Below are 26,662 nucleotides of genomic sequence, written 5' to 3'. Positions count from 1 at the left end.
GACGCCGATGACCCAGGTCATAGATCTGACCGTGATGGTTTGACCTGGCTCGGGAAGGATCATGGAGCTCGGGAAGCGGACCATCTGGCTCGCTATGGAATCAGCACGCACACCACCTACTTGGCGCGCCACTGTCGATGAAATATGGTCGACAGTCTACCGAGGGGTATGCCCACGGTAGTAGATGAATCGGCGGAGGTGCGCGTAATAGGAGCCGAATGGTGACACAAGCGCAGAGACAAGCGATTTAGACATGTTCAGGCCGTCTGATTGACGTAATACCCTACGTCATGTGTCTTTGGTGGATTGTATTTAATATGAGATGCATTCGAGGGGGTCCCTACCCGCCTTATATAGTCTTGAGGGTAGGGTTACATGTCGGTTTAGGTCTAATTCTATTCAGCTATATGGTAAGTATTTACAAAGAATACGATATCTATCATATCCGAATAGATCTTCCTTCATCACCAAGATGTCTTTTGATTGTTTTGCGGTGTACGTCGACCAGAGCCGAGCACCGTAGGCCTTGATCTTATGGGCTAGAGTTCCCCTGATGGTGCGGCCCATGTCTATTGTCGTGGGTACCTAAGGTTATACCCCCACACTAGGCATTTGCGATCCTTTTTCACCCAAATCGTACAATGTTTAATTTGGTTGCGGGCTGTGAATTTATAGGCAGCGATTAACGGAGGCGACACCCAACTTGCCTGCCTCCGTTAATACGTGGACAGTGCCTCGCGAAATTATCTGCATCCATCAAATAGGAACTTGACAAACATAAAGCCGACTCTATGGTAATCATCGTCAAAGTGATGTTATGCGTTTTTTTCCGGTGGAAGCATTGGCAGCCAGCACTGCGTCTGATGCAAACTAAAGGCGAGGCAGCCCAATCAAATTTGCTATGCAAAGCTGATGATGAACTAGGGATTCTTTCTCTGTCCGGAGGTGACTTCGCTTCCACAACCCTTGGAAGTTGGAACCTGTCCCGCACCTCTGATACTGATACCATCCCACCCATTCCCCACTGGGCACTGACGGCATTCACGCCACATTGTCACGAACTCAACTGTTCGCTCATTATTCTGGCAGCGACACCGGCCACATCACCGGCGTTTGTTCCGTCGCAACTTCAACTTGTGCGAGTTGGCAGTAGACTACGACCCCGGCCGATCCGATGATGCATGCATATCCTCTCAAAGCAGCCTCTCACTGTCCTCAAAGATTAGAAGTTCGGATCGTCTGCACAGGCGAGCATGCACGCCGATCCCGGCCTGGAATCCACGTTCACCCCGAACTCATCGGCGATCTCGCCGCCTAGCCAAGTTCTCGGGGAATCGCTCACCGAGACGACGGGCCGTGTCACGCTGCAATGCAACTGCATGCGCCGAAAGATTCTTCCAGCCGCGCCGCATGTATTTCCTCGGACGCAACGACCGCGATGGTGGATGCCACGGGGATGCATGGAGAGGTGGACCCGAGTCGAGTGGAGAAGGCTAGTGGGATCTCCGATTCCGAGCACTAGGGCATGACATGCTGCGGACATATGCGACGGGGCACTTGCTCCGTGCTTTTATTTGGATCCTTTCCCCTCCTGCTGCTGCCCCTTGAGGATCGACGAGGACGGCACCAGCGGATACGGCCGGCGGGAGGCGGGACCAGTGCTGGTGCTGAACGCTGATGCGTGTTCTGATACTTGAAGTCACACTGGTTCGGCGTTGCTTTCGGATCCTCAAGTAGTAGTCGACTCACCGGATGGAACCTTAATTCCAGCCAAGTTGCGGGAGCTGTGGGAACATGGAGGAAATTAGTACGTCCCTGCTCTGGGGCTCAGGGTGCTATCTGCTATAGCTGGTGTATCCAGGGTTGGCCCTCAAAATGGCACGTCGACAGATAGTTTCGCAAGTGCGGAATCGGATGGTCTTTGACCAAGTTCACTTGGACGCCTGTTTTATACGATCTTGCCGCCTTTCGGTACATACCCCCCCCCCCCCCCCCCCCCCCCCCCTTCCCCCTTGTTCAAGTTTCTGCTTTGGTTCGCGTGGGCGGCTTGCTCCCGTTAAATTCGTTGAAGAAAAAAATTGATAATGCGTCGTCCGGACGCCGCGCGACTCACTTCGCTGATCGCCGTGGTCATCCCACTCCTCCATCCCTCCCCACGCGACTCACTCCAAATAAAAAAATTCCTGCTTGTCCCACTCCGTTGGCCGCCGCGGCCATCCCCGCGCGCGCCGCGTGCACCCGGCCGCCTCACGCCGCCACCGCCCGCCCCCATCCTGTGCCCGGTCGCTCACTCCTCATCCCTCGCGCGCACCACCCTGCGCCCCACACCCACTCGGCCTCCGCGCAGCCATCCACTCTGTCTCCGGCCAGACATCCACTCGGCCTCCGCGCGCCCCACTCCGCCTCCGCGCGGCCATCCACCGCCGCGCGTCCAATCCGCACTCACCCGTCGCGGCCACGGCGTGCACCGGCACCACCGGGAGAAGGTCGTCGTCGGCTGGGACATTGTCTCCCGCGGTCGGCCGAAGACACCACGGCAGGAAGGACCCGTATGTTGGAAATACATGTTTCAAGTGTTTTAGACGTTCAGAAGTATGCTGCAATTGTTTCATCTTTGATGTTGTAAAAATACATCGGAGGATGTTGCATATGTTGCAAGTGTTTTAGAGACATGTTGCAAGTATTTGTTAAAAATGTTTCACCTGTTTCTAGACATATGTTGCAATAGTTCTGATCTAGATGTTTCATATGCTTTACGCAAATGTTGCAATAATATGTTTCTAATATTTTAGTTGTTTTAGTCTTTATGTTGCAGTAAGTTGTTCCATGTTATAAGTTGCAGGTGTTTTATTTGAGTGTTTTATGTTGTTCGACCGGGGGCGAGCTAGGGGCCGGTGGACGGGGGCGGGGCTAGAGGATGGGGGTGCTGCGGTCGGGGGGGGGGGGGGGGCTGGGGGCTTGCTCGTCGAGCGCGTGGGGCGGTGCGAAGGTGGATGCGGCAGGCTGCTGAGCGAGTTGGGGGGGGGGGGTGCGCTGGGGGGCGGCGGACGGGGGTGCTGCGTTCGAGGGGGCGTGCTCGTCCTTGCGTGGGGTGGGGGCGAAGACGGACGCGGGCGGGCTGAGCGGGCGTCTGGACGCATGTGGCGCGCCGAACGTTCGGACGCTAGCCATTCCCAAAAAAAAGAATAGCATGAGAATAAGAGGTCTATTTTAGGTTCTTGTAGCTCTCTATTAATGTAGCGCTAGACTACCTATTCTCTATAAATAGAAATCACTAACACGTTTGGATTTGGTGCCAAACAATACTATATTAGACACCTTTTCGCTAAACTGGCTAGATTGCCATAATATCAGATAATTGATTGAGGGGCTGTTTGGATGGAAGCTTGAAAAATTTGCGTAGCTCGTAAGCAAATCTGTGCCTAGTCACTTGGGGCCACGATCTGTGCCTCGTCAGACATTACCTAGGAGGCTTCTATCGAACCACGCCCTGAGTGCGTGCCTTATATAGAGTCTGAATAAAATTTCTTCGTGAAAGTTAGTTTTGTGACTAGGTTTATGTAGTACCTAGATATATAATCCAGCTTATTGGTGCTAAATTATATAAATTGGGGGGAGATGAGTTGTTTGACAATCTACGCCCTATTTGGATCATAACTGAGCTATTATAATCTGGATTATGCATATTATTATTATTATATGGATAATAGATTATAATAATTAGAGTGTTTGGACTATTGGTTTATTGTGGTAGATTATTATTGGTTAAAGTAACAAGTACCTATCCTTCCTTTTAGTTGGGCGCAACTTTGCATAAGGTGGGGCAAGTTGGACTTTTCAACACCCATAATCTCAAAAGGCATGTATCAAGGTGGATTATAAGACTATTATAATATGACATTTTAATTATAATATTCAACCACATAAACAAGCATGTTTGGATTACAATTAGATTCTATAATCGCAATGGAACCGAACAGGGTCCTAGATTATTGGTTTTGGATAGCAAAAGACAACGATGCCCTCAATAATTATATGTGCCTTGTACACTGTCTTGTGATGACGGATGAGTTTACATTTGTAAAATAAAAGCGAAACTAGATGATTAAATCATTAACTCTTCAATTATGGCATACACAAATATGCTCTCACAACCGAATTACTCTGTCTGAGCAAATAATGCATGTAGTTTTGATCGTTTTTCCGTAGTGGCACATGTGAACAATATAGCGGCAAGTACTTGGAATAATTTGGGTTAACCTTTTTTTCTTAATTACATATGTAATTCAGAAGTAGGCATTGGAGGTAGTTTCGGTTGATTGTTAGTAGAGTTAGAGGTGGGTTATATTTATTAAGCAGTATTAAGGATACTGGGTTCTGTAACCACAGAGATTTCGAGTAATCTCAAATTCTCAATAGGAAAGGTGAGTAATTTAAAAATAGGTTTGATGCAGTGTCTCTCGTTCGTTTGCTCATTTGCTGTTTGTGTGTGTTTTGATAATACTATAGCGTTTTCGCCTATTCTTCTAGCACAACTAATACGAGGATTGATGTGGAGTCTAAAAAAAAATATTCAAGTAGAAATATATAGTAAGGTGTAGAGGTTAGAAATTTTTATCCTATCACCATCCTAAAAAAAGTGTTCGGGCTGCGTCTGGACCGGTTACTGGTATTGAAATATGAAACAAGTTTGGTTCAGAAAAAGTTATGGAACAATTGCTTGAAGTCTGGCTCATTGGAAGTCCTTAAGCCAAGGCCACCTAGCTGACCATACGCAATGATTCGAAGATACGAGAACCATGACATGCATGCTTCGTTGGCTAGCTGAATCAACAACCAATAACTCCCGCGACTCTGAAGACCGAGGCTTCATTTCTGAGAGTCAAGCCGATTACTTTACTACTTTTCTGGAATGTTTGGGGACTGCTTATTAGTCGGTTGGTTAGTGAAAAGCTGACTGAGAATTGAAGCTTAGTTTACTGACATAATGGAATTTATGCTTTACTTCCCCATGAATTCTTTCCATCGTGCTAGATCAGTCAGATTGAAAGATACAGGACTCTTGTAATGAGTTTATTGTCAGCAAGGAACCACATCAATATATGGCGGTTTGTCAACTAAAAATGACGCTTCATTGGTTCTAGGGCTAAGTAATCTCACATTACAACGAGGGTCAGATAAATCAGAATATTGATCCGAGGAAACAACACGACTGGAGTTAACTAGCCCAGCTCCATGCAGATATATCACATGGGGCGTTTGGATACTTTTATTTTGGAGGAATTAGAATTTCCTTAATAGATTATGCTATTTGGCTTATAATTTAACATTCCATAATTTTTTTAAAAACACAAATAAGCCTATCTCAAATTTCTAGGTTGAAAGATGGAAATTGATTCTATAGATCATCATACTATATTTCTACTCGCTTCTCTACAATATGAAAGGCCACTCTGTAATCAAAATGGATTTCAACTGGGATAAACTTTTAAATAATGGAATTCAGCTAGGATATATATAACGGAAGCATCTTCAGAAGAGAATAATTGAATAATGATAGTTTACTATTTCATAAAGCAATTTGGCTGTATGTAAGGCTATGGGACTTGCCACGCAAGTCAGAATTAATTCGGCATGCATTGTGTTCTCATCGTTGCACTGTCTGTGTGGATAATCACGGAAGAAAGCTGAATGAATCCAAGAGGAGCTAGCCATGTTCTTTGGGACTTGGGCGAATGAGAATCACAGGTGAATGCGCGATGCATCAACTCCACTGGAATCCACTAGATTCCAACTCTCGAGAAGACACAGCTGTAGTTGGTTGCAAATATGCCAGATACGTAGCACAGGATTTTTGAAGAACAAAAAGGATACTACTACTCAGCACAGGTTTGTCCTGGCAGTGTGGAAATGGAACATATAATACTATGCGACAGGTGCACCATATCTTGGATCATTCAGTATTTGTGGATATGGGGAATACGATTATACGAGAGCACAGGTTCTTCATTCTGACGCCTGAATCCAGATACTTGTGGGAAAGAAGGGCACCACATGAATGCACCGAAAGCGGCAAAAGTTGTTGGTGGCCACACCCACCACATCGACAAGAATACTATTGTTGTTGCTCCTTCCGTGTCAAGCAGCACTACCTGCTGATGTCAACCTTTTTACTCACTCCGTTTGTTTATTATGATCCTGCTGCAACTCAAGATCTCTGGGCCGTTGGGCCGAGAATATAGATAGGCGATAAATCCAATCTATCTCGGGGGAATCATATTTGACACACGCTGAGCCCTGTAGTACCTTCACCAGTTCACCATCATCACTTCTTCCTAATCCAGCTTCACTTTGGGCCAACAAACTTCAGCCCAACAATGGCCCAGATCTACTTTCTCGTGAACAAATATCTCTGTGCTCCAGATGTCTGTGGTCTGGAATGCCGCCACCCTCGGGGTCATAAATAATAATAAGTTTTGCGTACGCGTACCGTCAGAATCGTCTTGTTCTTTTGCATTTTCCGTCCGGTACGGTCGAAGGAGGAAGCAAGACATGACTTGGGATCCCCGCACGCTTCCGTCTTTTCACGTCAGTTCGTGGGAGCGTGCAGCCCTCCTGGCATACCGAGCGCACGCGTGGCGTGGGAGGCACCGCCCGAGCCAGACGGCAGCGGGACGGGACGGCTCGGCAGGAAAAACCACCACGCCTGACGCCCACCAGACAACCACCGATCGAAACGAAACGAGTAAACGACCAGGCCCAGACGCCCAGCAGCCGCGCCGCCAAAAGCGATCGCGCTCGCGCGGCCTCCTTCCTCCTAAATCCGGGTGAGAGAACGGGTCGTGTACCTCGGAGGCGCGCCCCCCTCGCCGAGACCCACGGGCCGTGGAGGCCGCATACCCGGCCCGTCCCGGCTCGCTCGCCTCGCCTCGTCCCCGCTCTTGGCGATCCATGGCCGCGACGGCGGCGGAGGAGGCGGAGTGGGAGGAGGAGGGGAAGCAGGGGATGAGGAAGAGGAAGCGCTACGGGCTGGTGGAGTACCGGGCGCTGCCGCCCTACCTGCGGGACAACGAGTACATCCACCGCCACTACCGCTGCGAGTGGCCGCTCCCGCAGGTGCTGCTCTCCGCCTTCTCTATCCACAACGAGACCCTCAACGTCTGGACGTGCGTAAACCCTCTCTCTCTGCCCTCCCCCCTTAATGGTTCAATTATTGTTTGTTTGGTCCAATTGGTTGATGTTAGCTACCTCGGGAGGAACTTGTTACAGATTGCAATGCTTCGAATTGTTTGGTAGTACATGGGATTTCTGGGCGTTTGTTTCATGCTTGTGCTTATTGTTTGCTTAAAGGTTTCAGAGTTCAGATTCATTATGGATTGGCGAAATATCTAGAATTTGGTAGCTTTATTCATCTAGCTGTTTTTGTCCCCTTCATGTTTGTGATGGCTCAACAAATCTTAGAATTCGTCTACCTCTGCAAGTATGCAGAGTACTTAATTGGTAGCGTCGTCCTTGCCTAAAATCTCATGGAAAAGGACTGGACTGCCAACTAATGAAAGAAGCCATCTTTCTTCGGTGGGGCATGCGTTTTTTTTTTTTTGAAACTTGTTGGCGCATTGCTGAACAACCGGACTGTAGGCCTAATATGTAAGTAATAAGCGGGGGCAAACCCAGGGATGCAAAACTCCCAATGGAGAATTAATGGCTAATTAAAATGGCATACACATGGATTGCTTGCCCGGAAAGGTCCGGCAGTTCGAGGAGTATGATTTCTGAAAATTATGGATGACAACTTGTGATATGTTATTTTGTGTAAAAGTTACATGATGCGGTCTCTTTTTTTTTCACAAATCTCCCATGCTTGGACTTGTATGTCATCAATAAACTGTTCAGGTTGGCATTAAGCCTGCCATAGTTCCTCTAAAACTTATCTTTTTTTTTTACTTACTAAAGGCTTTGTCTATGTACATTTCAGGCATCTTATTGGATTTTTCATCTTTCTCGCTCTGACCATATACACAGCAACACAAGTTCCAAATGTAGTAGATATTCAGAGCTTGCAGCATTTGCCGGATGTGCTGAGAAAGGCTGATATTCATAAGATTCAGGCGGAGCTTGTGTCATGTCTTCCATCGTTACCTCACCTTTCGGATCTACAAAAGCTGAAGGATGAGCTGAAGAGCTCTTGGAATTCTATGGAGGTTCTTCCATCTCTGTCCCGTTGGCATCTCTTGGAGTTACTCGCAAGTTGTTTGCCACACAGATTTACCCATCCCAATGAAACAAGTTTGTCTGTTCTTGTAAGTAGTCTACTACTTGCTGAATTACTTGATTACATTCTTTTACTTTTGCTATAAGAGCGCTACGCTTTGCGTTAAGGTCAGGGAGGTTAACTTATCTGAAGCTGACCAAGATTTCACTTCAAGAGGTTTATATCAGTAAAAATCTGAAAACCAATGATTACTGGAAAAGCAGTAGCATTCAGGCAGTGCCGGTTTATGAAATTAAGAACATTAGTCTCCCAGGGCCATACTACTGTATTTTTTCTGTTATATATCAATAGAAGCTTGCATTGACTTCTGCTGCTCGTTAAAAGAAAAGAACATTAGTTTACGTATCACTCACCCAAATTAGTGAAAGTGTAATTACTAGCATTGTAGGTCAAGTCAAACTATTGGGCCTTACTGTGATGCCTTTATTTAAGATAATATTGATTAAAAATATTTTTACCTTTTAGTCGAGTTCTGGCTGGTAATTTGGTAATCTGTTCTGGTCAGATTATGCGATGCATTGCTTTTGAAAGTGGCTCATAACTTGTGTGTTCAGAACCGGAGACAACAACCTTTCTTGTTTTTATTTTGCGCAGCAAAGCATGAAGGAGGATCTAGCAAACCTGATTGCGCCGCAACTGATCACACCAATTGCGCGGTGGCCATTCTATGCCTTCTTGGGAGGAGTCATGTTCTGCCTTCTCGCCAGCAGTACTTGCCACCTTCTCTCCTGTCATTCTCGCCGCCTAGCGTACATTATGCTTCGGCTTGATTACGCAGGCATTGCAGCTCTAATTGCCACATCCTTCTACCCTCCAGTATACTATTCTTTCATGTGTTATCCCTTCTTTTGCAACATGTACCTCAGTTTCATAACCATCCTAGGAGTGGCAACTATCGCATTCTCTCTACTTCCTGTCTTCCAGAACCCCGAGTTCAGAACCATCAGAGCATGCCTCTTCTTTGGCATGGGTGCATCCGGTGTGATACCTGTTCTTCATAAGCTGGTCCTCTTCTGGCACCAACCGGAGGCATTGCACACGACCGGATATGAAGTTCTGATGGGGCTCTTCTATGGGCTGGGAGCACTGGTATATGCGACCCGGGTACCTGAGCGCTGGATGCCTGGGAAGTTTGACATCGCCGGGCACAGCCACCAGTTGTTCCACGTCTTGGTTGTTGCCGGAGCCTACACACACTACCACGCAGGGCTGCTGTACCTCAAGTGGAGAGACGTGCAGGGCTGCTGAAAGGTGTTGCATCGTTGAGGATGTGGATAGATTGTAGATTCCATGAATTCAGGCTGAAGATCATGGTCTGTTGTAAATTGTAACAGTAAACATGAACAATTGCTACAAGTCTACAAGGTAGTCGGGCTTTAATGAATAATAATCAATTGAAGACCAGTATTTATGCTATTATTACTAAATATTCGAGGTGACTGATGGGATAGTCTCCGTCCTGCTAATTCATGTATAGTTACTGGCTGGGGGCTCCTCCTTGTAGCTGTATGTGGTTCATCTTTACATCAGTGTCTTTAGTTATTTTGTCAGGTTGGAGAGAACAGGCAACATGTACAATTTATATATGTGTTTTGTGTATTGCTATGAACCAAGTGGAGTGGGCCAGTGGCTAACAGCGGGGCTCTAGATCGTACAAAGAAAGGATCATTTAGTTGGTTCCTGATGTTATCAGCAAAAAATGTTTTATACGGAGTACTAGTTACGAAAAAATTGGCTTCAGTATTGATACATGTGACCAGATATCTATATCATCTCGGAATTTAGACATGTCAAAGTCTGGATATGGATTATTAGACGGTAAAATTAATAATTTATTTATGGTGAGACTAATAATATAATATAAGATGTCACCTATCACAATTATAAACACCCGTGCGTGCCATATATATATAGCTATGGACCTACTCCCTCCGTTTCATTGAGTTTGTCGCTTGAAAACTGAGATTGTGAGGGGGACACGGTTTTCAAACGACAAACGGACACGGACGGAGGGAGTATACGACACTTCTTGTCGAGTTAAAGACTCGTCATAAATTTTACTCTTCCTAGTACGGGCATGCCTTGCATGAAAAATATAAGCATTAAATAAAATAAAAACAAATTCATGTTAGCCTGTTCAGGTCCTGTCCGATTCGACCTGCAATGAGTCAGGATTAAACAATTGTAGTTGACTAGGAAACTCTGTTTTTTTAAAGGGAAATTCTGTTTATATGTTTTAGAAACAGCTCCTCCAAGGTGGTAGGACCGTCCAATTTTTTTTTAAGTTTTTCATAAATACATCCCTATAGGAAAGATTTTAGAATCTAAACCTTTAGCTCGACGCAATCGATGCTGATGCCGAGCTAATACGTCTTGGTGCCAGCGTCTCTAGCGCCGAGCTCCTGGACTCGAAGCGGACGTGGAAGGTGACATGGCAAGAAGCTCGGCGCCAGTCACCCTGGCGCCGTAGATCTTGGTGCCGAGCTCGATGCCGCAGATCTTGGCGCCGAGCTCGGCGCCAGGATGACTGGCGCCGAGCCTTTATTACGTATGGGCCCCGCCTCTCTCTTCACCTCTCGCCCTAGCAGAGCAGAGCCGAGCTCCGCCGCCGCCCGCGCACGCGCCTCGCCGAGCCCGCGCACGGAAGCCCGCGCCGCGCTGCCACCGCGCCACCGTGGCCGCCCCGCGCCCCGAGCCCGCCGAGCGCCACCGCGGACGGCCCGCTCCCCGAGGCCGTGCAGGAGCACCGCGCCCCGCGACCGTGCCGCCCCCCGCGCCACGCCGTTGCCTGCGGCTGGCCGCGCCGCCGCCGCCATCGCGCCTAGCGCCTCGGTCCCCTTGCCGTTTCTTGCGCCCGCGCCATGCCCTCTCCTCGCCTTGGCCTCGCCCCGCCTTGCCGCCCTCCATCGCCGGCCTCGGCCGCGGCCGCCGTGCCTCCCACGCTCGTCGGACTCATCGCGCGGAGCGCCGGGCATCCCGCGCCCGCTGCACGCCATCGCCATCGTCGGTCGCGCCACCGCCGGCCCCGACACCTACAACAGCCGGTCCGTTGCGACTCCGTCAACGTCCGCGGATTAGTCGTTGGCAAGGTAAAATTTTTGAATATGCAATGTACCTACTTAGTTGGCATTTGTTATTTACTAGTTAATGTGATGACTCAGGTAGTTGATTTAGTTAGTGATCTAGTGAGATATATATGTAGATAAATAGAAACATAGATACATAGGTACATAGATATAGTTAGATATGTACTTAGATATGTAGTTATATATTTAGTTAACTAAATATGATCTAGCTGTTTAGTGAGTACACTGTATATATATACGTAGTTATTATCTTATTTACTTAGTTTGTAGTTAGAAAGTACTTGTTAGGTACTATCTATCATCTAATTTGGACTAAAGGACTTGTGTTTCGTTACGTGTTTGAACTAGATGGGCAACCTAGTGACCATATATCATGGAGGCACCATTGAAAGCGATCGCTATGGATATGTTGAGTTTGTTGACATACAAAGCGTGCCTGTGCTATTCAATGATAGGCCTTCATTTAGTGAGATGGTTACAAGGGCTCAGGAGGAGCTACATTGCCTTGGAGATGATGGCATTGCAGTTGATGGTGTACTACACCTAGGTTCTCCTCCCAACATCCTTAGGCGAATTATCTCAATTGGTTATGCGGATCAGTGGGAGAACTATGTGAGATCGGCTACGAAGAGCCAGCTGTAATGTTTGGATGTGGTTGTGTGTCGGGTGTTAGTTGATCCCATCCCTTATGGATTTTCCCCACTAATGGATCAGTAGGCACACATCGACCCTCCCGTTCCAGAACCTTATATGGATGTGGAGATTGTATCTACGGTTTACGATGCTTAATCTGCCCCCAATGCGGTAGATGGAGATGCTTGTCAGACTCATGTTTTCATGGTAGATCCTCTTCATGAGATCCCTTTGACACAGAATCATCCGAGTAAGTGTCTTAACCGCATGATTTTTGGGAGCTTACCCCCTTCCTTACATCTATTTCTTTCATTCTTTCCTCATTTCTCTACTTATGTTGTAGGAGACATTCCTAAGAATGTGGATGTGCCCCCTTTTGCTGCGCAAGTGCACTTTGGAGATGGATTCCATGGCTCTAATAGTGTTGAAATTATGAATGATTCGGAGCCATATGAGATGGCAAGGGCTCTTGATTCTGATGATGATCACCCTATTGGAGAGCTGACAGAGAGTGAGGTTGAGATGCTGAGGCGTATCTTTCTTGGCCATCGTGATCCAAGACTTTACGAGTTCAGCGATCTTGCTCATTTCGATCAGGCGTGTGCAGAAGGATGTGATGATGAGCTCCTAAGGCTGGCCCTAACATGGTAATTGAGAATGGGAGGGTGTTCAATGACCTCCCTACATTGAAGAGGTGGTTGCAGGCTTTTGTAGTGATACGAAAGAGACCTTACAAGGTATTGCATTCATATGTGGAGCGCCGTTACACAGTTGTGTGTGACAAGGAACGCTGCCCATGGAGGGTTTGTGCAATGAAGCAACAGGTCACCGAAAAATGGAAGATCACAAAAGTTGTCGGGCCACACAATTGTGCTAACCATGAGCTGACATTAAGGCATCGGTAGTTGACATCTACCCTCATTGCCAAGCGGTTGATGGGAATTTTGTAGGGAGAACCCAACATGAAGGTGAGGATAATTATTAGGACCGTTGAGGCGTTGTATGGAGGTTATGTGATAACTTATGGTAAAGCATGGAGGGCTAAGCAGCGAGCGTGGAAGATGATATATGGGGACTGGAAGGATGGGTATGAGCAACTGCCAGTTCTTTGCAATGCAATCAAAGCGGTGAATCTAGACATGCATTATGAGTACATCCCAAAACCAAATGCATGGAAGGATGAGAGGCATATATTCTTCCGTGCTTTCTAGTGCTTCCCTCAGTGTGTCGAGGCCTTTAGGCACTGTCGTCCCGTCTTCTCCATTGATGGTACATTCTTGATTGGCAAATACCAGGGCACACTTCTTATAGCCATATCCTATGACGCGAATAACAAGTTAGTTCCTTTGACATTTGCTTTGGTTGAGAAGGAGAACAATGACAGTTGGGGATAGTTATTGAGGCTAGTCTGGAAACACATGGTTGGGCCTGGCAGGGAGGTTGGCGTCATATCTGATAGGCACCAGGGCATACTTAATGCCATGTGAGAGCAGATAGAGGGGTATGTACCTTTGCACCATCATTGGTGTACTCAACACCTTACCGAGAATCTACTCCGGAAGGATGGTGTGAATGGTAACTTTGATCTGTTATAGGAGGTTGCTCGATAGCTTGAGGACAAGTACTTTCAGAAAAAGTTGGAGCAGGTTAGAACTGCATCAAACGCAGAAGGTAGACAATGGCTCACAGGTTTGATGAGGGATTTGGAGAAATGGACGAGAGCTCACGACACTAGTGGATGGAGGTACGAGTTTCAGTGCAGCAACATGGCAGAGTCATTCAATAAGTTACTATTGGGGATACGTGGTATGCCCATGAATGCAATCGTTCAATTCATCTTCTATAAGCTTGTTGCCTAGTTCAACGATAGACACGCCCATGCATTGCTGTTGCAGAGTGATGGAGAGATATGGGCTCCAAAACCAAAGGCACACCTAGAGAAGGCAAAAGAAAGGACTGGCACACATGAGGTTACATGCTTTGACCACGCCACATGGACTTATCAGGTCGAGCATAGGGGCGGTACAACATCCAACGATGAGGTCTAAGAGTCGAGGATGCATGTGTCTGTCCTCCAAGATTTCAAATGCACTTGTGGTAAAACAAGGCAGTACCACTTTCTATGTTCTCATTTGGTGGCAGCAGTTAGGCATCACAACTATAATATTGAGATCAGGATACCTCACAAGTTCAGTGTTGACACACTTATGCACACATGGAGCCCCCGCTTCGTGCCTTTTCGAGACCCTAGAGAGTGGCCTCCATATGATGGGCCAAAGTACATTACGGATCTAGCTTACCATTGGAACAAGCATGGATCAAGGCAGAGGACGAGGCACCGGGTGATTATGGATCAGATACCCAGAAGAACGAGGCATGGGATAGGAACTCCATTTATTAGTGACTCCAAGCAGTACGAGTGCGGCAAGTGTGGTAGACTTAGCCATAATTCACGAAGTTGCCATTGGCGGATTAGTGAGGTGCGACTATTGGTTGATTTTATTATTTTATATTTGTCGTATTCATTTAATTAATTATGCATGTCTCAATTTATGCTTGTATTTATGTCAATTACTTATACATTTCTAAGTTCATGCTTCATTGTATATTGAATTTCTAATTCATTCACTTTTTTTTGTAGGATGGCGCAATTCCACCTACTCGACTCGACGTACAAGGCGACCCACTAAGGACGTCTCATAGCGCTGGGGTAGGTAATAATCTATAAGTTTTGTTCAAAATTTAGTGAGCGTACATGTGTTCATGAAGTAATAGGAGATTATGTTTTATTCGATGCAGGACCTTCCGCTCCTTCGTCCTAGAACCCATAGTGGGTTCTTGGACATGCAGTACGACAACAGGTACACTCCTTTCCTACAAAGAGCTGGCCTAGATGTCATCTCTTTTCAAGTTCATCATGGGTTGCCCAAGTTCAACTCAGTGGACATAACTGTGTTGGTTGACAGGTATTAAATTAAATCATTGCCTCCATTCATGGCCATTTGTTTATGCACTTGACTTTTTGACAAGTAATCTTGCTTTTTCTAAAATATAGGTGGTGGCCAGAGACTCACAGCTTCCACTACCTTTCAAAGAGATGATAGTCACGCTCTAGAACTGTCAGAAGATGCTAGGCCTAAGGATTCACAGCAACCCAGTCACCGAGTAGTGTAGGTTAGAGGGCTGGAGAGCACGAGTGGAGGCCTTCCTTGGGCGTGAGCTTGGCGAGAAAGGGGCTCACACTTCTGGAGTTCTCATTTCCTGGCTACGGGAAGAGTTCGCACAGTGCCCCGAGGAGGCAGATGAGGAGACGGTTAGGTACTACTATAGGGCATGGATCCTACACCTATTTGCCTGCATTCTCTTCCCTGATGCCATGGGTGACAGTGCATCCTAGATGTGGGTCCACTGCCTCAGTGACTGGGACTAGCTAGGTCACTACAACTGGGGCTCTATAGTCTTGTGTTTTCTATACTGGCAGCTATGCGAGGGGTGTCGTCGGTCTTTGTCCAACGTGTCACTTGGTGGATGTGTGTACCTGTTATAGCTGTGGATGTGGGCTCGTCTTCCAGTTGGCCATCCAGAGGTTCTGGCTGATCGTGAGTGGTTCCAAGGTCAGCCTCCAAGTCGGCAGTTGATGTGGGCGTACCTTTGGGACCGGGTCAGAGTTCTATACGTGAGGTTAGACCAGGCGTACATTGAGTTCACGAACGAGCTAGACACGCTGATGGCGTCTAGTGTAATTAAATTTTATTTCTCATGCTGGTTTGAAAAGGATTAGTATACCATCTAACATTTTGTTTGGACATGTTGCAGGTGGAGTGGGAGCCATACAGTGGAGAGGGCGTACTTCCTTTTTAGTTGAGCAACGTTTGTCAATTCGACATCGACTTCTATAGGATGAGGTGCCCTCTAATCTGCTTCTATGCTATCGAGTTCCACCTGCCAGATAGAGTTGCACGCTAATTTGGAGTGAGACAGCTTTGGCCTACGACTCCATTTTCGACTGACGTTGACTTACACAAGTAAGTGTTTTGATATTTCAAATGTCTCATGATGGTCCATTTCTATTAATATGGTGACATGTACATGGATTCAAGTAACGATGACATATGTGCAGGTTGGATCGTCAGAAGAACAGGAAGATTTTTGACTAGGAGAAGCACCACCAGTCTTACATTAAGCAATGAGAGGAGATGCACGATAATGTGGACGACAACAACAAGCCGCACATGAACCGTGAGTTCAGGCGGTACCATGCTTGGTACCAGTGTGCGACACGTTGTAGGCTGAGGGAATAGTGGATAGAAGATGACTACGCCGACATCGAGTCCTCCGACAATGAAGACACGACGTATGACCAATCCACTCATGCAGGAAGGCAAGTGGAGGCAGGACTGATCTTGGATAGAGTGGTAAGCCAATTTCCTTATTTTTCTACGTTAAGTTGCATAATAATACATTAGGCGTTCTTGGACCAACATTAGGAGTTATTTATTTTAGTTAGTGCCACCTTCGAGCCATATCACCCTTATAATATGTTAGATTCTTGTACAAAAGGAAACAAAACCTATTGCTATCTATTCAGAAGTATTATTACTAAGAACTTTGTTGCAGGGTAATACACTCAAATGCTCCATTGAAGAGATTGAGCGCATTCGACCGAGAGTCAGGGACGACTACATGCTTAGATTCCTGGACATAAGATTAAAAATATTCTTTTAAACATATCATTAATACGTTAGATTCTTTCAGTTAACATAATTTTGTACAATAGAGGTTATCACGTTGGCTACGCCGTATGGCTGGTCGTTGTGGTTGCAGGACAGACACGACGCAAGATGTGTACGTTCCTTCCACAGGCAGAGGAGGCTTGAGTTCCTCTAGCCAAGCAGCTATAGGGGATAGGGATGAGGACAAGGAAGACGATGACGATGTGGACAAGAGGCACGAGGAGCTTGGCCCCTCTTAGCTCCATGACGCTCCCTCAACTCATCCTACACCGCCTCTAGGCACTAGGTGACGCCGCCCGCGTGACCCTTACACTCCAGGTACGAGTGCTCTCGGTCACAAGGGTAATGGAAAGAGTAGGAGGCAATGAGGGCTGTGGTAGATGTTAGTATGCACTATTATGGATTTTGTATTTACTTTTCTGTAACTATTTGGGACTGTATGGACATTGTGGACTATTTGGACTATGCAGGACATGTTATGTTGGTTATGATGTTCGTTGTGGTTGCATTTTTCTCCTTGGATGATTAAATGTTTGGAATATATAATGATGTCTCTATTTGTAACTGTGGATGCTCCTAAAACAAGGGAAACTCTTGTGAATTTTTTCCTTGAATCATTATCATACTACACTGTTAAAAGGCATAAATATAGTATACAGATTAAATATAAATTTATTAGAACGTGTATAGTCCAATCGTATCGTACATACGCTTTGTAGATGAATCTAGGGTTACCAAGCAATAGTGAACGAATCTAGGCTTTTCAGACAATAAAAATATACTTTTTAGATACAAGGACAACAGTGATTTATCACTTCACTGACATAATACTGGCATGCAAGGAAGCACAACTCCACTATATCTCCACCATCCATCTTATGACTGTTTGATCTAAGGGCTAAGGTGAAGAGGCACACGGATCGCTGACATGGCACATTGAGAGGCATCCATTCCTCCTCTCAACCTATAAATAACCCCTTACTCCCTCTCATTCACACACACAACAAGGAAAAAGAACACTCCTTAGCATTTTCTTTCATTGTAGTACCAATGTCTGGAGGGTCATCCCGAGGGAGAGGAAAGGGGAAGGGAACTACCATTAGGTGGGAGGGTCCACTTGGTCCCAATTTCTTTGAGGAAGCTCTTTATGAGAGGTTTCTTGTTGAGAGCAAAAGTGATTCCACCAAAGAGGCACCACTGAGAGGATACGATGAAAGGAAAGAAGAGTGACCAAAATGCATACATGGTGAGGACTGCCTAGTGCAGATGTTCACTGAGGGAATAGATGGAGGTCGTCGTTTCTTCAAATGCCCACAAGCATGGGTAATTGCTATTACTATTTGTTTCTTCAATATGTTCCTCTTCTATATAACTTACACGACATATTTATTGTAGTCTTCCTTGGCTAAAGAAAACTATGGGTTCACTAGGTGGGTCGATCCTCGACCTATTTATCCGCATGAGGAGTACATCTATGTGGCAGAACCACCCGAAATAGCATACTTAAGGAGGCGCTCGTCTTCCACCAGACACTAAGCACCTCGAAAGAAGGCTACAGCGAGCGGTGTCCATTGGGCACACCCTAAGGGAGAACCCAAAAGATCCACATTTTTTCCAAGGATCCAATAATGAAAACAAGTTACAATACCAGTTCATTGAATACATCAAAGTTTCTTAAAAAGTACATTATTACAATACCAAATACTAGAGTGCGGAATGATAACAGTGGAATTTTAAAAAAATAACACCTAGCGGTAGGGCGAGGATTCCGTCTGAGCCCACCAGAAGGATCCTCCACACAAAGACACTCTTCAAGCATCACCTACAACAGGGGTAAATAAACCCTGAGTACACAATGTACTCGCAAGACTTATCCGACTGGTGGGAATAATTTTCTGACTCCAAGGAATATGATAGGCTTTATGGTTTGCTGGTTTTCTTTAGCAGAAAGCAATACTAATAGTGAGTCCTTATTTATGTATTATTATTATCGGTCGTATTAAGTTATCATCTAGTCAGTCTATATAAGCACATGTTCTATTTTCAAGCAACGGTTGAGCAATCAGTTATACTTCTTCTCCTTTCCACTTTCAGTTCTTACTATGATGCTAAACCACAGACAAGCCATACTGGATTTCCCGATGATTCACGAATCAATGTGCCCAGCTGGGTGCCCCGAAACACACGCCCCGCTTGTACCCCAGGCACAAGTAGGACTAACTCGTCATCCTCCTATCCTAGGTGTCCAGGTCCCTATCCAAACTTGGACTCCAAGCCTCCACATCCTGAGTCCTAGACTCCGTGTGGTGCAAGGACCTCCACCATCCCCGCCTCCAATCAGTCGGTCCAGAAAGAGCCAGATTCACAACTAGAGAGCAACAAGTTTTACCTACGCCCATACCCAAGTATGCGCTCGGGACAATAATCTATGACTTGCCTAGAGTCATATGCAACGACCGGTCCTTAATCAACACAGATAGGGAAAGAGTGTAACCAAGTCATGTCCTGTTGGCCGTAGGACACAACCCCTTACACCCACCAGTACCCAATCCATATCCCTTGCTGGTCACCATTTTTTCTTTCCACCATTTTATCATGAGTGTTCATATTTTATCACCTATGTGCGAGTAACGGTAGGTTACTCACGCTACCGATATCCTGAGCATAACAGCTACTCGACCTGTACTAGTAGGACTCATAGGTAGATATATTTATGCATGTAGTTTCCATAAAATGCCTGTAATATAAATGCACATCATATATATATATATATATTCGGTGATCATAAAAATATGGGTTATGCTCCGGGGCTTGTCTTGGGCAGGCGTCGGGTCAGCAAGGTGAGCACCAATAGGCTCCTGGGCTTCCTCCTGTGCGAAGATCTCCTCCTCATACTCCTCGATCACCTCATAGTACTTCGGCTCGCTGACGGGCACGAAGTCTACCGGTTCGTGCTCTACATGAAATGATGATGCAATGTTTAACAATATGACAACAACAATTCTTAACCCAAAAGCACATCTATTAAACTACTAAGTGGGGTTTACCTACTAAAGGCTAAGCTACGTACCGTCACTACTAACAAGTATGAAACATAACCTACATTCTTATAGCAACTACAGGTATTGCTACTCCTAATACCGATTTAATCGAGGTACGATAAAACAAGAGTAATAGCTATTTTATTTAACACCCCAGTCTACGGCTACAAAATTTACAGCAAGTATCTAATAACCTAACAAGTCTACTGTAGAATTTTCATGTCTATAGCTATCACAAATTACCCACAAATATTCCTACAAGTATTAATCTATCTAATATTAGTACTCTAGTTTTGAATTTATGATCCAATACTCGCCACAACTAATTGCATTCTAATTGAACTAACAAGTAGACGATACTTTTGCGAACCTAACAAAACTAGTCTTACTATTTTTGAACAACTATGCAATTTACTATGATTTATCGAAGTTCAATTCATGACTAAAATAAATAAACATTTCTTATTTACTGGAATTAAGAAAACCAAATTCTACTCGTGGGCCCAACACGCGCTGGCTCGGCCTGCAATAGTGTGATGCGCGTCAACGCAGCGCGGCCCACGCGCTCTCCCACCCGCGCGTGCCAGCAGGCCTCCGCGCGGCCCAACACCGGCGGCCCAACGTGGAATCACGCGTGCGCTTGGCGTAATCGCAAATAAGACCTCGATCTATTCAGTATTCATAGCGAGATCTTGGACACTATTTCACCAGTCTAAGGTTTTACAGTTGCACCCTCCCCTTTTACATTCTTCACCTCGACGATGTCCCCGGCAGTCGTGCGCGCGCTGGCATGACGCCGCAGGCACCGGGCGACCACGCCGGAGCCACCCGAGCCTCCCAGACCTAGCTAAGGAGTCGATGAGTACCTCCACAGCAACGCATGGCATCTAGAAGCGGTACGGCGAATAGGGGCGTCGTCCCAGATTCCCTCCCCGGCGGTGAGCTCTGACCTTCAATGGCGGATACATTCCCGTGAGCTACAGTGCAAACAAAGCAAACCCAATACCCAGCGAGCTCGAGGTACTACCCACGAAGGCCCTAGAGGTGACAGTCTGGCTGAAGAAGGCCCAAGTTGAGTTGGCCATGTGCACACCGATGAGGCGACAATGCTCGGTGATGGCACAGCCACGGCGATGGTGGCTGGCCTGCTGTAAAGCTACGACTGAGGTGCATGGGGTGCTTAGGAGGATACGGCTAAGCTGAGGGTGCATTGAATTGCTACAAGGTGCTCAGAGTGGCTGGCTTGCCATCAGGGGTGTTCGTCCGGTCTTAAGGACCCGATGGCGCGGCATTAAGAAATTGGAGCACAGGATAGTGAGAACTATAGCATGGTGGGGTAGGCTAGATGACCGGATGCCTAGCGGAGCTACGGGCAAGACCAATCAAAGTACGGTACTATAACCACGATGAATTTGAAGAAGCCGCCCCAACGGCCATGGGGACAGCGGAGGCAGAGGAGTCTTGGTGAGGCTTGGCTCAGAGCGGCTATGGCTGTCAATGCAACAAGCCAACACGTACCACGATGGGGGACAGCGGGACGTGCCCTAGGTTACTGTCCATGTGGCCATAGCTGCAAGCCGACGAGACTTGGCATGGCGTCATAGCGGGCAGCGCTAGACAAAGGGGGCAGTGCGATGCGACGTGGAAGGGATGGCGGAGCAGGCTGTCATCCGCCGCACGAGCAGCCAAGGGGAGTCAATGGAGCAGTGCCGGGCTTAGCCGCTGGTGGCATGTAGCGTGTGACCCAGTGCGCCTCTGGCCAAAGTAGGGTGGACATGGCATGGCAGAGCACGACTAACGTCCTAGGCATAGCGCGTCAGCTAGTGAGGTGACCCATGTGCCAGCGAGGGCAGCAAGCAGCAAAGGCAGTAGTGCAGGGCCTACTCATGTCGCATTCATGGTGGCACGAAGATGTGGCCTACGCTTCCACGCGTAGGGTGAGCCAGCCATGGCGGCAGGTGAGCAGCGACGGTGGTCGCGACCAGCAGTGGAGGCAGGCGGCCTTGGCATGCAGCACAAGGGCCATGCACGAGCACAGGCGCGGTAGTGGAGCGCGCTGGCATGGTAGCGTGTGTGGCCAGCACGGCGGTGCGCGTTGGCAAACTAGCAGCGTGCCAAGCCAAGCGGTGACCACGCCCAGAGCTAAGTCCCATGCCATGCACGCTTCTTAAAGCAGCTTGAAAACTTATACACGATGCTCCAAAAGCCGAACCAACTATTCGATGCACAAGAGAGTACGTTGGGTTGTCGATCGGAGTTAAGATCTTATACCACTTCCTAAGCCGATCGCCCAACAAATATCGCCAAAGGTGGCTTCGTCGACCCCTTTGTAAACCTACGCGAAACGATGTCACTCTGAACGATTTCGCGTCGAATCCCCATTTTGACCTACGGAATGTACTAGTTAGTTATCCATATCCTCGATCACACATGTTTATCGCCGTTCGCAAAACATTTTATAACATTTTTGTTTGATGACAATTCGATTAAAATACCGAGCAATATTATGTGACGCAAAACGTACCCTTTGTTTCATGTTTCATATAAATGTTTCAAGGACCGAACATTGCTTTATAATTCCTGTTATACACATATCACATAAACGTGATGCTCATGTGATGTTTTAACAAAGCAGTACAACGTAACACCGAGGGTGTTACAACCTACCCCCCTAAAATAAAATCTTGACCCGAGATTTCGTGTGCCTAGTGTGAGAAAGAGACAGAGAATACATTTTGACGCAATAACTAACTATCAGAATTTGAGAGGAGGTGGGGGTAATGCTTTAATAAGTAGCTCTCTTGCTCCCAAGTGGTCTCATCTTCTGAATGATTTTGCCATTGCACCCTATAGAATTTTATCACACTATTCTTGGTTACTCTTTCTTTCTCATCTAAGATTTTCATAGGATGCTCAACATAAGACAGATCAGGTCAGAGCGGAAGTCCTTCAATTTCCACAGCTTCTTCAGGTACCCACAGATATTTCTTCAATTGTGAGACGTGAAACACATTATGAGCCGCTGATAGGATTTTAGGAAGTTGGAGACGATAAGCAACGGGGCCACATGGCTGCAACACCTTGTATGGACCCACATACCGAGGGGCTAGCTTGCCATGGACACCAAACTGGTGCACCCTCTCATAGGAGATACTTTGAGATACACATAATCCCCAGCTATAAACTCCAAAGGCCTTCTTCGCTTGTCTACGTAAGCCTTTTGTTAGCTCTAAGCTGCCTTCAAGTGGTCATGAATAATATTTACTTTCTCTCGAGCCTCTTTTATGAAATCAGGCCAGAAGTACCCATGGTCTCCTACTTCAACCCAGTTCAATGGCGTTCTACACTTCTGCCCATATAAACCTTCAAATGGTGACATGCGGATGCTCTCTTGGTAGCTGTTATTATATGAAAATTCAACTAACTTCAAACACTTATCCCACTTCTCAGGAAAAGAAATGGTACAAGCCCTCAACATATCCTCGAGCACCTAGTTCACCCTTTTAGTTTGACCATCAGTTTGTGGGTGGTATGCTAAGCTTCTAAGAAGATGAGTACCCAGACATCCCTAGAGTTGCTCCCAGAAGTGAGAGACAAAAACTAAACCTCTATCAGAGATGATAGTAAGAGGAACTCCATGTAGGGTCACAATCTGATCGAAATATATTTCAGCATACTTCTTAGTAGTGTATCTAGTGTCCACGGGGATAAAGTGAGCAGACTTGGTGAGATGGTCCATAATGACCCAGATAGAATCGTAGCCTGTGGATGTGTGGGGTAAACCCATAATGAAATCCATGGAAATATCCTCCCATTTCCAAACAGGAATGGGCAAGGGCTACAGATATCCAGGAGTACACATATGATCTACCTTGACTCTACCGCAAGTGTCACACTCCGCAACATACTGGGTGATGTCTTACTTCATGTAGGACCACCAGTACAATTGGCATAGATCATGGTACATCTTGTTGCTGCTAGGATGGATAGATAGCTTTGAATGATGGGCTTCATTCAAAATCTTTCTTTTTAGCTCTTCATTGGAGGGAACCACCAGTCTATCCTTATATCTCACCACTCCATGTTCATCAACACTGAAATGAGGGCCACACCCTTCAGCCATCAACTTCCTAATGTGAGGAATCTCTTCGGGGTCTTCCTTCTACTCCCGAATAATCTATTCCAGCAATTCCGAGGTCAATGCAATATGAGCTAACACCTCTGTGTGGTTGAGAGACAAAGGTATTTCCTCAACCTAATGTGACTTATGGCTCAAAGCATCTGCTACAACATTGGCCGTTCCTAGGTAATAATGGACTTCCAAATTATAATCTTTTATCAACTCTAACCATCTCCTTTGCCTCATGTTCAGCTCAGACTGAGTGAAAATATAATTGAGGCTCTTATGGTTTGTAAAGATATGCACTTTGTTGCCCAACAGATAATGCCTCCAAATCTTCAAAGCGTGGACCACGGCAGCAAGCTCTAAGTCATGAGTGGGGTAGTTCACCTCGTGCTTCTTCAGTTGGCGCGAAGCATAAGCTATCACACGCCCATCTTGTATAAGCACACACCCCAACCCCATCTTTGAGGCATCACAGTATACATCAAAGGGCCTATCAATATCTAGTTGGGCCAACACAGGAGCAGTGGTTAGAAAAGTCTTCAGAGATTGAGAAGCTTCTTCACAAGCTGGACCCCAATCAAACCTAGCCTCTTTCTAGAGTAGCTTGGACATGGGCTGGGCTATCTTGGAAAAATTAGGAATGAAACGCCGATAGTATCTAGCTAGACCAAGGAACTGATGGATCTGGTGCACAGACTTGGGAGATTTCCAATCCAACACATCTTACACCTTGCTGGGATCTATAGAAACGCCTTCCGGTGTCACCACATGCCCCAAAAACTACACTCGATCTAACCAAAACTCACACTTGCTGAATTTAGCATACAACTTGTGCTCCTTAGTCAAGTCAGTACTATCTGGAGGTGTCAGGCATGCTCTTCATCATTCTTTGAGTAGATCAGGATGTCATCAATGAAAACCACCACAAACTTATCTAGCTCCGGCATGAAAACTGAATTCATCAGGTACATGAAGAAGGCAGGAGCATTGGTGAGACCAAAGGACATCACTAGGTATTCATATAGCCCATACCTAGTAGAGAAAGTTGTCTTTGGTATATCATGTGGCCTGATCTTGATCTGATGATAGCCCGATCAAAGATCTATCTTTGAGAACACCTTGGCACCAGCTAATTGATCAAACAAAGTATCTATGCATGGCAAGAGATACTTGTTCTTAACTATTACCGCATTAAGGGGGCGGTAATCCACACACATCCGCAAGGTACCATTCTTCTTCTTCACGAAAATAGCCGGGCAACCCCATGGTGAAGAACTTGGGCGGATGAAACCTTTGTCCATCAATTCTTCTAGTTGCTTCTTCATTTCTTCTAGTTCCCTTAGAGCCATGCGGTACGGGCATCTAGAGATGGGAGCAGTACCGGGCTCAAGCTCAATGAAGAATTCTACCTCTTGGTCCGATGGCAACCTAGGAAGATCTTCAGGGAAAACATCTAGGAACTCACAAACCACAGGGATGGAGGTAAGAGCAGGAGAGGCTTCAACATGGGCAGCAACAGGTAAGACTGGATCTAAGGGTACAATAAGAGACATCCTATCCTCAGAAGAAGGAAGCCATAACTCCATACTTCTCCTCTGCATATCCAATACTACCCCATACACTCGCAACCAGTTCATTCCAAGAATAGCATCCATGCCTTGCCTAGGCATGACCACAAACTGAAGGCGGTAAGTGTGGGTGGCTAATACCAAACTTACTGTATCCATGCGGGTATTGATGAACATTTGTGACCCTGCAGTATGGATCTTATAGGCATACGGTATAGCCATAAGTGATAAGTTGTGCCGCTCTACAACCCCATGCTCATAAAGGAATGTGATGCACCAGAATCGAACAACACCAAAGCTAGATGGGAGTCAATGGTAAACATACTAGCCATAACTACCTCCTGCTGCACAACCCGCTCAGCATCTATGAAGTGCACCTGGCCAGACCTGCTGGGCACTTTCTTCTTGATGATGGTCCTCTTGATAAGCCTAGAATTTGTGGACGGTTGAGATGACTGAACTGACTGATGTTGGGGACACTCCCTGGCATAGTGGCCATCTTTGCCACACTTGAAACAAGCACCTATCTTGTTCCCAAACCCTTGACGAGGTGGGACCTACTATCCCTAAGACTGCTGAGGCTGCACCTGCTGCTGAGGTGCACGGTACTATGTAGAGAAAGCTTGCAAAGTCTACTGGGGTTGCCGGAATGAAGGCCCGCTGGATGGTTGATAGGGCCCCTGCTAGACAACCTATACCTTCTATGTGTGAGGGTGGCTAGAGGATCCATCTGCCACTCGCTTCCTCTTCCAATCAGCCTGAGACTTCCACCGAAAACCCTCAATAGCAATGGCGGCGTTCATCAGAGCCCCAAAGGTCTGATAGTTCATCGTGTAGATCATTTCCTGAAGAAGGGGAGTCAGACCATGAAAGAAGCGTTCCCTCTTCCTATCATCAGTTTCCACCTGACTACCAGCATACTGAGCCAAGTGATTAAACTTGTTCACATATTCCATCACTGTCTTGTTCCCTGGCGCAGCTCTAGGAACTCCATCACCTTCTGGTTGATGACACCAGCAGGGATAAAGAACTCTTAGAAGGTGGTGGAGAACTCCTACCAAGTTGTCGGATGATCTGGCTGCTCTATGGGCTAGAAGGTCTCCCACCAAGCACCTGTGGACCCCAAAAGCTACTGCGCCATAAAGTTCACCTTCTACTCGTCGGCCACTCCGAGGAGCCAAAACTTCTGTTCCATAGTGCGAA

General features: G+C 46.5%; 1 protein-coding gene across 1 annotated transcript; it reads left to right on the top strand.

Annotated features, from left to right (window-relative positions):
• Positions 1 to 6,719: 6,719 nt before the first annotated feature.
• LOC136503689 (heptahelical transmembrane protein ADIPOR3) lies at positions 6,720 to 9,796 on the top strand. The gene is made up of 3 exons (XM_066498686.1): positions 6,720 to 7,166; positions 7,976 to 8,300; positions 8,867 to 9,796. Exons 1-3 carry the CDS (start codon positions 6,952 to 6,954, stop codon positions 9,518 to 9,520), a joined length of 1,194 nt encoding a protein of 397 aa, XP_066354783.1. The 5' UTR covers positions 6,720 to 6,951; the 3' UTR covers positions 9,521 to 9,796.
• Positions 9,797 to 26,662: the final 16,866 nt, after the last annotated feature.

This window comes from Miscanthus floridulus, chromosome 1, assembly GCF_019320115.1.
Source record: "Miscanthus floridulus cultivar M001 chromosome 1, ASM1932011v1, whole genome shotgun sequence".
In the NCBI taxonomy this organism is placed as follows: Eukaryota; Viridiplantae; Streptophyta; class Magnoliopsida; order Poales; family Poaceae; genus Miscanthus; species Miscanthus floridulus.
The sequence above is the reverse complement of the archived record's forward strand: the minus strand, read 5'-3'. Positions and strand labels throughout refer to the sequence as shown.